The sequence below is a fragment of the Gymnoscopelus braueri genome (assembly GCF_963280865.1).
Source record: "Gymnoscopelus braueri genome assembly, chromosome: 15".
NCBI classification, from domain to species: domain Eukaryota; kingdom Metazoa; phylum Chordata; class Actinopteri; order Myctophiformes; family Myctophidae; genus Gymnoscopelus; species Gymnoscopelus braueri.
Genome location: NC_137620.1, coordinates 11693525 through 11707312, shown reverse-complemented (window position 1 = coordinate 11707312; position 13788 = coordinate 11693525). Strand labels below are relative to the sequence as shown.

Here is a 13788-nt window from a genome sequence, read left to right as displayed (position 1 = left end):
GCATAACTCAGGTTTTAGGGTTAGGGTAAAGAAAAGAAGTGCAATCATTGTACAACTAAGTATACAGCGCTCAAGTGGTTAATTTGTACAAAAGATGGTCTGTTTCCAGTGTATTTATGCTGTGTTAATTTTCTCTCTCTCCCCAGCCATCTGTGGTGAGTCTCCACTCTGACTGATTCAACATGCAAAGAGGTTTATCTGTCACTGTCTCACTGGCACGCACGCACGCACGCACGCACGCGCGCGCACACACACACACACACACACACACACACACACACACACACACACACACACACACACACACACACACACACACACACACACACACACACACACACACACACACACACACACACACACACACACACACACACACACACACACACACACACACACACACACACACACACACACACACACACACACACACACACACACACACACACACACACACGTCACAAGTACAAGCAGTGAAATGTCGGTGTGACATGCTCCACAGACTGTGCTAACAATATAACAACACAATATAATACCTGTTATCAAATATAATGCTGGTTAAGAAAATATGTTAAGAAAGTAAGGTCAAACCTTTAGCAGCAACAGAGGAAAGATATGAAGGAAGAATAATTTAAACCAGGATATAAAGAATACAGTAAATTGTAGAGTGCAAATACAATGATGTGCAAAGCACAATAGTGAAATAATGTGTATATATTTTGTTTTCGCTAACTGCATTGTCCCAGCTAATTTCTGGTTGGGTGGCCACTATGATGAAGTATTCATTATAATTATTAGTAGTATAGCAGAGGTTTTATATGTATAGTGCTACTGTACTATAATGCATTTATTAGTATTAGCACTGCAGTTGTAGTAGTAGTAGTAGTAGTATTCAGTATTAATAATCAACAGTATAGCAGTCATACTAATGTTTTATCGTTAAGCAGCATTATATTTTCATGCCTTCTCCTCTTTTATCTTCCACAGAGTGCCAAGCCTTCAACGGTAATTTCAATATTTTCTTATTGACTTGACCAAAAAAGTTAATATTTTCACGTCATAATTTATATTTTTCAACATTCTTATTGTGTGTTATTCACGTAGAATATTTGAGATTATCCTTCATTGTATTCTGTATCATTCTTTATTTCAGTTGATGTTATCGTTTATGTTACTGTATTGACGGTGTGTGTATGTCATCTGTCCCTCTGTCAGGGGGGAGTAGGAGCCAGGGGTCATCGTCCCGTGTCCAGAGGCCGGGAGACCTACACCCCCAACCGATATGTCCCACCACCCATCAGTGGAGGCGGCAGGTAGAGATGGATGAGAATGAGAGAGAGAGAGAGAGAGAGAGAGAGAGAGAGAGAGAGAGAGAGAGAGAGAGAGAATGATGCAGTTCGCTGGGCTCATTTAAAATAGCCCTAAAAACTCATCTTTCTGGAGGCCAAAAGAGGAGGTAGTACCAGTTTCCCGGTAGACAGTCAACCCCCCCCCCCTTTTTTTGTACATATATTTGTATAAATATATATATATATATATATATATATATATATACATTTTTTTTCATGCTTTTTGCTTTTTGCTTTTTTTGTACATAGTGTTATTCTTCTCTGTATTTTTATGTTGATATTTAAACTGTTTGGTTGCTACTATTGAATACCAAGGACCCCAACGGAAACAAGTCCGCAAGGACTTTTTTGGACAGACCTTTTGGACAAAAGTATTATTAACGTAATTGTGATGTTTTACATTCTTTTTGCCTAATAAAACTTTCAATCAATCAATCAAAGAGAAAGAAGGAGAGAGTCCCCACATGATAGTTAAGTGACAATTTAAGGACTTTTAAGGAGTTTTTTAATACATAAAAAAAGAAGGGAAAAAAATAAAGAAAAGAAAAAGACCATTACTGCATCAAAAGTAATCAACAAACTATACTTAAAAACTGCTCAAACATTGGACAAATTGTCAAATCATATAAGATAGAGGCACAAATTGTGAAAATTGCCGATCTACAAACTCACAACGCCTCACAACAAGGCGTTGTGAGCTTGTAGATCTGCTATTTCCACAATATTTACCTGTGGAACCGAGTCAAATTGAATGCCTCAACTATACAATTCCAAGTGCTTGTCAAGGTGGGGGGTCCCCAGTTCAAATATGATTATTTTGGGGGGTCACAGCCTGAAAAGGTTGAGAACCCCTGATGTAGACAATCTAATTGCCCTACAAAGCCAGTATGTGCAGTAACTACGCAAAAGATCGACAGACAGACAGACAGACAGACAGACAGACAGACAGACAGACAGACAGACAGACAGACAGACAGACAGACAGACAGACAGACAGACAGACAGACAGACAGACAGACAGGTTATTAAATGCTTTTTAAAAAACAGCCACAGCCACTGTTTGCCTGGGAACTTATATTAAAGGGATAGTTCACCCCAAAAAATACTTTTTTCTATGGATTAGTCACCCCATGGAGACTTGAATTCATGGATATCTTTTTGTTTTTGTCACATTCCTAAGCCAATCATTTGATGACCAGCGGACCGGTTGGCAGTGGTTCCGGCAGGAGACACAAAGGAGACTCTTTGTGTCTACGACCGGAACCCACCGCTCGTCATCAAATTATTGGCTTATGCTAAAAAAAAAAAACTAAAAAAATATCCATGAATTCAAGTCTCCATGGGGTGACTAATCCATAGAACATTTTGGGGTGAACAATCCCTTTAATCTCCTTGCATTTGGCAGTGAACATTCTCACCAAGTATGACATTGATACAGGCAACCTGTCCAGGCTCTGTTCACCTGGGAGTTTTTTAATCAAAGTTTGATTGTGTGTGTGTGTGTGTGTGTGTGTGTGTGTGTGTGTGTGTGTGTGTGTGTGTGTGTGTGTGTGTGTGTGTGTGTGTGTGTGTGTGTGTGTGTGTGTGTGTGTGTGTGTGTGTGTGTGTGTGTGTGTGTGTGTGTGCCTGTGCCTGTGCCTGTGCCTGTGCGTTTGCGCGTGCGTCCTACAGGTACAGAGGCCGTCCCACCCCTGCCCCCGTCGGGGGGCGCCAGGAGCCGGAGAAAGAGATTCAGCCAGATGCAGGCGGATGTACGCACGCCTCTGAACAGATGGTAACAATAATAATAATAACAATAATAATAATTGTAATAATTATAATAATTATAATAATTATAATAATAGATAGCAGATCGACAAGCTCACAACACGGCGCGTTGTGAGCTTGTCGATCGGCTATTTTCAGCGAAAGCTTTCCCCACAATAACAGAAAACAGAAAAGACACTAGTATTGAGCCCTGAGGGACTCTGGTTACCCACATGGGGTTCAAGTGGTTAATGATGTGTTTATGTCTTCGTCCTGCAGGGTGTCTTGTGTCCCACTGGGTGTGAACTGAAGACCAACATGGTCAAACAGGAGAAGAACGTCAGACAGGTAAAAGCTCTTTGTGTGAATAAAATGTTATATTGTCCAATATGTATGTATGGTAGAGCAGTGGTTCTCAAACTGTTTTATGTCAAGGACCCCTAAATTGATACGTTTGGATCAGGGATTGCCAGGGACCCCCAGAAGCAAATATTTGCGTTAAAAATGTTCACTAATGTTCAAGATTTTTGAAAAAATAGCTTGTAGATCTGCTATTTTTGAATAGCCAACCTATAAATCGAGAAAGTGGTTAAAATGATTGTGATGCTGCATCCACACATTTTGCTGGGGACCCCCTGGAACACCCCTCAAGGGGAACCCCAGACCCCACTTTGAGAACCACTGTGGTAGAGTGTGCTAATCTAATACAACCAATTCAAGTGGGGTGGTTGTATTTGGTCTCCCTGCTCTTCTACTGAGACATTTTAGATCCTGTGTCTAGGTTGGACACGACCTTTGACCCCATCCTGTTTATGGTTTGCCACACATTCTGACCTGAATGTCAAAATCCAATTTCTCCCCAGAGCAAGCAGGCAGGCTCTATTAGCTCAGCGGTAAACATCTCAGCACTTAGCGCAGGTAGACCCGGGTTCAAATCTGGGGTAGAACAGGAAAGTTATAGTGCAGCTTTAAAGGAGCTACACCATGAATTTAAAACAAATATTTGATATTTAATATCATATGGTGTATGTCCCTCAAACCTTTTTCAAAAGGTTTGAGCCTAAATCATCACTCAGATATACTCATCCCAAGTCAATTGTCTCTGGCTTATACAGCACTTTCAGCTGCAATACCAAAACGTCCTCTTGTGCAGGGGGGGCTACTGAGCAATTCTGTCTGTTAATTAAAAATAAAAAATTTAAAAATTATAAAAAAAAAATAAAAAAAAAGGAAAAATTCTGCATAAAAAGAAGCATCTAAGAAAAATACAAAATCGAAAAAAAAAACACTTTGAACATTTTTGAACAATTACACCAAGTGTTTGAGGTGCCTGTTTCACCCACTTCCGGGGGGCGGAGCCAAAATCCGAGCCCGAAGTATTTGTTCGTAGACCCCCACTTAGGGGGGGTAGAAGAAGTTTTGGAGCGATTCGGGCACTTTTCATTTAACATTGGGTTTGCCATCATTAATGTTCATGACATCATAAACATTTCCATTCTGAGATCGCCTGTTCAGACACGCCCATTCTGGAAATCCATGAAATGAGAAGGAATGACTGAATTAAAAAAAAAAACATTTTTTTGGGGTACAAGAGACACTGGGGACCCCAAAAAATACAAAAAACAAGAAAAAAGTGATTTTCATGGTGTAGACCCTTTAATATGTTTTAATATTTACCCTCATCTTATCTTAAGCATCAGACAGGGGTCTTCAACAGGGGGTCCGGGACCACTAGCAGGTCCTCAGAGTTACTACAGGGGGGGGGCACCAAATATCAGTGTGATAGGAATGTTTTTTAATTTATTTTTACATTAACCACTTGACCTAGCATCCCTATACTCTGGAGGCAACATTCGTAAAAAATTGCAGATCTACAAGCTAACAGCGTGTTGCTGTGCGACGCGTTGTGAGCTTGTAGATCTGCTATTTTTGGCAAAGAGGTTTGGTGTACAGGGGAAAAAAGAGCAAACCGAGTGCAGAGCCAAGGGTCAAGTATTGAGAGTTTAAGTGGTTAAATGTTTGAAAATAATCCAACGTAGTAATCATGTATAAGATGGTGTATAAACAAACAGACAAACACATGGATTTACACAACAGTGATGATAGTGCTGTCAAACAAGCTATCTACGAAATCTATTAAAAAGTTCAATCTAAAACTAAATAATTTCATATATACTGGGGGGGGGGGGGATCCGTGCTTCATCTCTCCCTCAACTAATAACGTTAGTGGTTTGAGGTATTCGTACTTTACTTGAGTATTTCCAATTTCCAATACTTTTACTGCATTCCACTACATCTCAGAGGCTCATAGGCTATTTGAAAATAGCCGATCTACAAGCTCACAACGCGTCGCGATGCGACACGTTGTGAGATCTGCTATTCTCAAATATTTTTGTACTTTTACTTTTACTTTTTTGTACTTTTACTGAAGTAAATTTTGAATTCTGGACTTGTACTTGAACTTGTATTTCTATTTGCAGTATTGGGACTTTTACTTAAGTAAAGGATTTTAGTACTTTTTCCACCACTGTTAATATGTGAAGTTATATTACTGCGTAATTGTTACTCTTGACTGATACCATCCTGATAAAGAGTGTTGGTGGTTATATATTATGTGTTGTGTTGCAGTCTGTGGACTTCCTTAAGACTCAGGTGGAGGATCTGTCTCGCTCGTCCAACAACGTGTACAACTATGTCGACAGCATGTCCAGCGCCCTGAGGGAGAGACAGAGGGTAGTCGGAGGTAAAGATGGATGGGTGGATGGATGGATGGATGGATGGATGGATGGATAGATTTTTACTCCACTACAATTATTTGAAAACTTTAGTTACTAATTACTTTGTAGATTTTGATTATTAGGCTATTACAAAACATATACCAACCACTTCAGCCCTATGTAGATTCCGGCCATTTAAAAATAGCCGATCTACAAGCTCACAAATCTCCTATTTTCAAAAGATTTTTTAAAAACATTTTGAAGTTGTGAAATGGGACACTCTGCACAATGAGTACTTTTACTTTTGGTACTTTAAGTACATTTTGATACCAATACTTTCAGACTTTTACTCAAGTACATTTTGAATTCTGGACTTTGACTTGTAACAGAATATTTCTGCAATGCAGTATTGATACTTCTACTTAAGTAAAAAGTTTGAGTACTTTTTCCACCACTAGATAGATAGATAGATAGATAGATTAGATATATTGTTATTTCTTATTTTTACTCTGCATGTTTGTAGCTACTGTGATGCTCATTGCGTCTCCATCTCTCTCTCTCTCTCTCTCTCTCTCTCTCTCTCTCTCTCTCTCTCTCTCTCTCTCTCTCTCTCTCACTCTCTCTCTCTCTCTCATAGACAACAACAACGTGGTTCAGCAGTACACAGGCAACCTGGAGGAGCAGCATGCTTACATTAAGGAGACAGTGGACACAGTGTTCCCCTCCAACATCAGAGTACTGCAGGTAACACACACACGCACACGCACGCGCACACACACACGCACGCGCACACACACACACACACACACACACACACACACACACACACACACACACACACACACACACACACACACACACACACACACACACACACACACACACACACACACACACACACACACACACAGTGGTGGAAAGTAACTGGTGCATTTACTCAAGCATTGTACTTAAGTACAATTTTGAGGTATTTGTACTTTACTTGAGTATTTCCAATTTCCAATATTTTTTACTTGTACTCCACTACATCTCAGAGGCAAATATTGTACTTTTACTCCACTACAATTATTTGAAAACTTTAGTTACTAGTTACTTTGTTCATTTTGATTATTATTACAAAACATACATTAACCACTTCAGCCCTATATAAAATTCCGGCCTTTTGAAAATAGCAGATCTACAAGCTCACAATGCGTCGCGATGCATTATGAGTACTTTTACTTTTGGTACTTTAAGTAGTTTAAGTTTAAGTATATTTTGATGCAGATGCTTTTGTACCTTTACTCAAGTATTTTTTTAATTCCCGACTTTTACTTATAACAGAGTATTTGCAGAATTGATGCTTTTACCTTAAGTAAAAAAATGGGAGTACTTTTTCCACCACTGACAGTACAGTATACGTACTGTACCATGTGTACTACATAGTGTATATGTTACAGGGTGAATGGAGAACCAGGGTGATTGAAGAAGGCTCGCTCGTTTTTACCCACCCAGCAATTCTGTAGAAGAAACACTAGAGGGAGCCACAAGCCAGGCTTGTGCACAAGCACATATGGCCGTGACCACCCACACACACACAGTCACACACACACACACACATGCGCGCGCACGCACACGCGCTCATGCTTTCAATGGACTGTTAAGATACTTTTATTGTGTTCTGCTGGCTTTTGTTTTAGTTTCTCCCAGACACACACACACACACACACACACACACACACACACACACACACACACACACACACACACACACACACACACACACACACACACACAGTGATCCATGAAAAGAACTATTCTGTCCCTATCGGTTTACAAATCAAACGGCGCTGAGTCGACTAGTGGAGCGTCGGCCGGTCACCGCGGGCACTCGCGCCTGGAGGCGCGAGGGCGCGCTTCCTCGGCCTCAAGCTCCACTAAGTCGGCGCGCCGTGCGTGTGAACGCGTGTTCAGCGTTCCCCTCATAGATATTATGGTTCCCCTAGCTTAGCTTCCTGGTTGCTATGTGGGGGGGAACAACAAAAGACAGGTCTCCGTCGGCGCATCAAAGCCCCGCCTCTCCGCGCTCTCCTTCTCCTCCTCGGAGGAGGAGGAGAAGGAGAGAAGGAGAGGACGGGACGGTTTAAAACGCGAGGAGGAGGAGGAGGAGGAGGCTCCTCTTCCTCGCGAGCCTCGCGTAATAACCCCCCGCCTCGCAGCGCCGTCCTCCTCCTCCTCCTCCTCGCGAGCCTCGCTAATAAACCCTGTCTCGAAAAGCCCCGCCTCGCCCCGAAGGAGCCCCGTGCCTAAAAACGAGCGCTCTGTCTTCAATCACCCTGGATCTCCATTCACCCTGTGACATATATACTGATTGACCCTTGCTTATACAGGGCGTCCTGGACAAGATCCACCTGAAGATCCAGGCTCTGGAGAAAGCCATCCAGGCCCAGAGAGAGTCCTGCAAGGAACCATGCAAGACCAACTGTCCCATACCTGTGGCCACTGGTACGTACTGTGTGTGTGTGTGTGTGTGTGTGTGTGTGTGTGTGTGTGTGTGTGTGTGTGTGTGTGTGTGTGTGTGTGTGTGTGTGTATGTGTATGTGTATGTGTGCGTGCGTGTGTGTGTGTGTGTGTGTGTGTGTGTGTGTGTGTGTGTGTGTGTGTGTGCATGTGTGCGTGCATGTGTGCGTGCATGCATGCGTGCGTGTGTGCTTTCGTGAGTGAGTACTGTGTAATGCAAGACATGTGTCTGCAAGTATGTAAACTATACAGACATGATCTTATCTAATAACATTATTGTGTGCATGTGCGTGTGCGTGTGCGTGTGCGTGTGCGTGTGCGTGTGCGTGTGCGTGTGCGTGTGCGCGTGTGTGTGTGTGTGTGTGTGTGTGTGTGTGTGTGTGTGTGTGTGTGTGTGTGTGTGTGTGTGTGCAGGTAAGGAGTGTGAGGACATCTTTCGTCGTGGAGGTACAGAGTCTCAGATGTACATGGTCCGACCGGACCCTCTCTACCCTGCGTACAAGGTCTTCTGTGACCAGACCACCCAGAACGGAGGTCTGTCTGTCTGTCTGTCTGTCTGTCTGTCTGTCTGTCTGTCTGTCTGTCTGTTTTGTCTTATATACAATTAAACATTTTGCCATTTAGCAGAGGCTCTTTATCCAGAGTATCAGAATCAGAATTAGAATCAGAATCAATCTTTATTTGTCACATCACATTAAAAGTACGGTAATTGTCTTAATTGATCACCATTTTAGTTAAAAGATAGAGCCATATATATATATATATATATATATATATATATATATATATATATATAGAGCCATATCATGAAAGAAAGAGGAGGGGAGGCATAAATTGCATAATATATGACTAATCTGCATAATACAAAATAAAATAAAAAGAGTGACTTAAAGTAAGCAAGGTAAACACATACATCAAATGCACAGAGACAGTGTAGTGCCTCAGTAATCTAGGATCATAGGTAAACCAAGAACCTAGCATCAGTCTAAGCATTATGATATCGTCACCTTCCTAAACTAATGGCCTATGATGTTTTGAGGAAAATGGTATTTTTGTCTAAGTCAGCTCCTCATGACACTGGCCACCTCTGGTAAAATCGCCTATCTCCTAATTGAAAAGGATCATGATGTTCCCTCCCCTTTTAGTATAATGGCCTATCTCCCTAGTGTGACTAAGGCCAAAATAGGAAATGTTTTTGGCCTAAGTCACATGTTTTTGCGACAAAAAATTGCCTAAGTATGGACAAAATCTGTAATTCATTTGGCCTAAGTCAGGTTTAATCCTATTTAAACCTATTTAAATCTCTTATGTTACATAACTGACAGACAGTGTTATTTTTATGTTAATAGTAGATCATTTTTTCTTTCTTTTTCTGAAAAACTTTACGTAGGCCATTAGTTTAAGAAGGTGACGATATAAAAACATAAATGTCTAAATGTTTCTAAACAATTATGTGATCTACTGACATAGAACGGTCCATCTATCTGTTTAACTCTCTCTCTCTCTCTCGCTCTCGCTCTCTCTCTCTCTCTCGCTCTCTCTCTCTCTCTCTCTCTCTCTCTCTCTCTCTCTCTATCCCCCCCACCAGGATGGCTGCTCATTTCAAACAGGATGGACGGCAGTGTGGACTTCGGTCGGCGCTGGGACGAGTACCGCCGCGGTTTCGGCAACGTGGCCTTTGACGTGGGCAAAGGTCACTGCCAGACTCCTGGTGAGTTCAAAGCTCTCCCGTTCGTTTGATCACTGATAGCCGCCATCCCTGCAAGTCAGCCATCAATGCACGTTTCAAAACTCTTAAAGAAAGACTAAGATATATGAATATCAGTGTTAATTTAACTCAGGGGTGTACAAAATAATTTTGTACACCCCCTGAGTTACAAACGGATAAAAACGGTGGAACAGCAGTGTAGCAGCAGTGTAGCAGCAGACATATTGGAAATTAGCAATGATGCTAATTAAGGTTGTGTTCCATTCTGGTCAAACAGAGTCAGGGCGCTGATATTGTGCACACCAGTGGGTCTTACTAAGAGAACAGACATAATAAAGACAAAACATCAGAAATATATTTTACAGCCATGAAAACTCTAAAAAATAGTTATGGGGGACCTTGAAATTAAAAAAAAGTTTGAGAACCACTGTGCTACACTAAGGGCCCGTACAGACTGCAGGAGATTGGGTCCGATATTGCTGTCGCCGACATTTTTTGGCGCTCGCCGACAAAACCTCCCGATCTGACGCAGATCGGCCTTTGATCTGCGAGATAATGCTCGCTGTGTGTGAAAGGTTCCGCGAGACGATATGGCCGCGATTATCCGCTCTGCGACGGCTTTCCGACCGTTTTCAGATAACTACCATGTTAGATATTCAGCTCTGTCTGGGACAGGACAGCAGACAATATCATACAATATGAACGGGGCTGCGACCACCTTGCGAGGAGATGCACGCTACAGCCAATGAGAGCACATTACAGCCACCGTGGCCTGACCACAACAAACAGATCCCTCCCCTCCCCGCATAGTTACTGTCCAGTCCTGTATTAAGTTAAACATTATTATAAAACAGAATGAGAGTGAGCGAGCGTGCTCGAAGGGGGCTGTTTATTTGAGACTATTGCACAGAGATAGAGAGAGAGAGAGAGAGAGAGACACACACACAGAGAGCGAGCGATCTGTATGTATGTATGTGTGTGTGTGTGTGTGTGTGTGTGTGTGTGTATGTGTTTGTCTGTGAGTGAGTGTTGCCAGATTTTGCGAGAGAAATAAGCAACCAGGTTTGTGAAAACAAGCCAAACAACTGTAAGCCTATATATATAAATAAATACATTGGATACTTGAAAATAGACGATCTACAAGCTCACGTTGTAGATAGGCTATTTTTAAAGAAGATATCTGGGGGGGGGGGGAATTGTGGAATATTTTCCAAATCCACGCAGATCTTGTATGAGGGTCTATGGCACGACATATTTTCAGAAGGGGGAGGTCTGCGCCTCTGCGGACAAATATTATTTTGGGGGTCCTTGCCATGAAAATGTTTGAGAATAACTGGTTCAAACAACATTAGGAAACAAGGCCAAAAAAGCAACTTTACAGAAAAACTATCCCAAAGTCGCTTATAATAAGCGGACATGGCAACTCTGTCACTGACCGCTTCTGCGCACTTTGACGTGCGAGCGAGAGAGAGGGAGAGAGAGAGAAAGAGCGAGAGAGGGGGGAGAGGGAGAGGGGGAGAGGCATATCACGGGATACGTCGATTAAAATGAATTGGAATAAACTCAAATGTATGTATTGGGTCTGACTCTGGAGATAGCATCCTAGTGAACTATCCTACAGTGTGTCAGCCCTTGTCGGGGATCAATCCTGTTGTGAAGACCACAACGATATTATGACAGCCGATTTCAAGAAATAAACTCCTGCAGTGTGTTATGCTTAACGATCAGATGACCCCCCGACCACTTTAAGGTCGGGCAGTCTGTACCTGCCTTCAATGGAACAGAGCCTTTATTAGTATCATTGGTAACACCTGTGAAGGAAGTAAGAAGGCCCAATTTCTTTCCAATATGATGGCTGCTGTGCATAGAACCCATCGGCCGACAAAATGACCATTATGACAAGTAGGGGAAATGTGATTGGCTTGTGTCTCACTTGTCGTCGCTCTCTCTGGTCATGTGACAGGGGAGTACTGGCTGGGGAACAACCAGATCAGTCAGCTGACCAAGATGGGCCCCACGGAGGTCCTCATCGAGATGGAAGACTGGACAGGAAGCAAGGTAATTCATTTTTATATGATATTATTTTTGTATTAGAAGATGGTGAGGCAACAATAATACATTCAGTAGCAGTTGTATTTTTTAATCAGCATTAACGTCATACACTTCATCTCCACGCTTGTACTAATCATTAGAACTAATCATTAGTAATAGCAGTAGTAGTAGTAGTACCACTACTAAATACTGAATCAAGCAACTTAAAAACTGTCTGAGGTGAAACACAAAAGCCTGGACGTTAAAATGACCCCAAACATGTTTGAACGTGAAATATCCCTTTAATACAAAATACAAATCCCAAACTGTCCTCAAGAACGAAAGTTTTATTATCAATCGATTAAATATTTCCCTCGTCTATAGGTCCACGCCCAGTACCGCCAGTTCACCATCCAATCAGAGACGTCCAACTACATCCTGGCGATAGATGGTTATACCGGGAACGCCGGGAACACCTTCCTAGAGGGCGCCACTGAGCTGTTTGGAGAGAACCGAACCATGACCATCCACAACGGAATGATGTTCAGCACGTATGACAGAGACAACGACAAATGGTGTGTGTGTGTGCGTGCGTGTGTGTATGTACTGTATACTCAGTCAAATTCAAGTGTTAATTTAACTCTGAAAGTGTACAAATGGAACCAAATGGACCCTTGCGGCTTCATTTGGTTACATATGTACACTTGCAGAGTTACAAATGGATAAATTAAAGCTGTAATCGGTAAGTTTCAGGACATGTCCTACCCCCAGACTCTGTGGTGGTGGGCAGCTACTTTACCACTGCGCTACAAGAGCGGCCGGATTGTAGCTTTAACACTGACAATTTTACTGTGTATGAATATGAGTTTATTGTACAAAAATAGCATTTTGTGACTTTCTCTCTCTCTCCTCTGCTCTCAGGACGCCGGGCAACCCCGCCAAACAGTGTGCCAGAGAGGACGGCGGGGGCTGGTGGTACAACCGCTGCCACTCGTCCAATCCCAACGGCCGGTACTACATAGGCGGGGCCTACACGCGCTACATGGCCAAGCACGGCACGGACGACGGCATCGTGTGGATGAACTGGAAGGGGAGCTGGTATTCACTGAAAGCCATCAGCATGAAGATCAGACCGTTCTTCGCCTCCGAATAGGCGCACACGCACACACACACACACACACACACAAACACAGGCGCGCGCATATAGATGGTGGATATAGACACAAAATAACGGAACAGGAGACAATGGAGTGATGGAGAAATTGTGGGGGAAATCACTGCATCATCAGCTGCAAAATGACAAAATGATGTTTTTTATACAAATTGCATCGAAAGGTCGTGAAAGGTCATCATGAAAGTCACTAGTTCTCAACCCCCAGGGGTCCTTGAGGGGCAAAATGAGGAACCGCTTAAACACTTGCAGTAAGCTCCACTTTCTTTTTCGGCTATTTTCAGGGGAATGTTGACAATGTTGGCAGAATGTGGACAAATCTTCTCTTATGGGGGGGGGGGGGGGTCCCTGGCACAACATACATATAATGTTAAGAAATGGGGTCTGTAGCCTAATACATTTGACATAAAAAGGTTTGAGAACCACTCAAAGTCATACATGACCTCATAAACCTTCAGCTGAAATCATGCATTTTGCAGCAGGAATAAAGTTGCATGGTTGCGATAATATGATAGAAATACCGTGTATTTGTGTGAGATTGTGAAGTGATGTTTACTCTGTGTGTGA

The 13788-nt window shown here is 42.4% G+C and overlaps 1 protein-coding gene across 1 annotated transcript in view; it reads left to right on the top strand.

The window, feature by feature from the left end:
* Window positions 1–13551, top strand: part of fgb (fibrinogen beta chain) — a 14357-nt gene extending 806 nt beyond the window's left edge. The window contains exons 2-12 of the mRNA XM_080451446.1: window positions 1216–1313; window positions 3021–3123; window positions 3375–3443; window positions 5724–5838; window positions 6450–6556; window positions 8182–8296; window positions 8726–8845; window positions 9900–10022; window positions 11983–12077; window positions 12435–12625; window positions 12972–13551. Coding sequence (XP_080307572.1) covers window positions 1216–1313; window positions 3021–3123; window positions 3375–3443; window positions 5724–5838; window positions 6450–6556; window positions 8182–8296; window positions 8726–8845; window positions 9900–10022; window positions 11983–12077; window positions 12435–12625; window positions 12972–13203 — 1368 coding nt within the window. The 3' untranslated portion in view covers window positions 13204–13551. The remainder of the gene's footprint in view (window positions 1–1215; window positions 1314–3020; window positions 3124–3374; window positions 3444–5723; window positions 5839–6449; window positions 6557–8181; window positions 8297–8725; window positions 8846–9899; window positions 10023–11982; window positions 12078–12434; window positions 12626–12971) is intronic.
* Window positions 13552–13788: the final 237 nt, after the last annotated feature.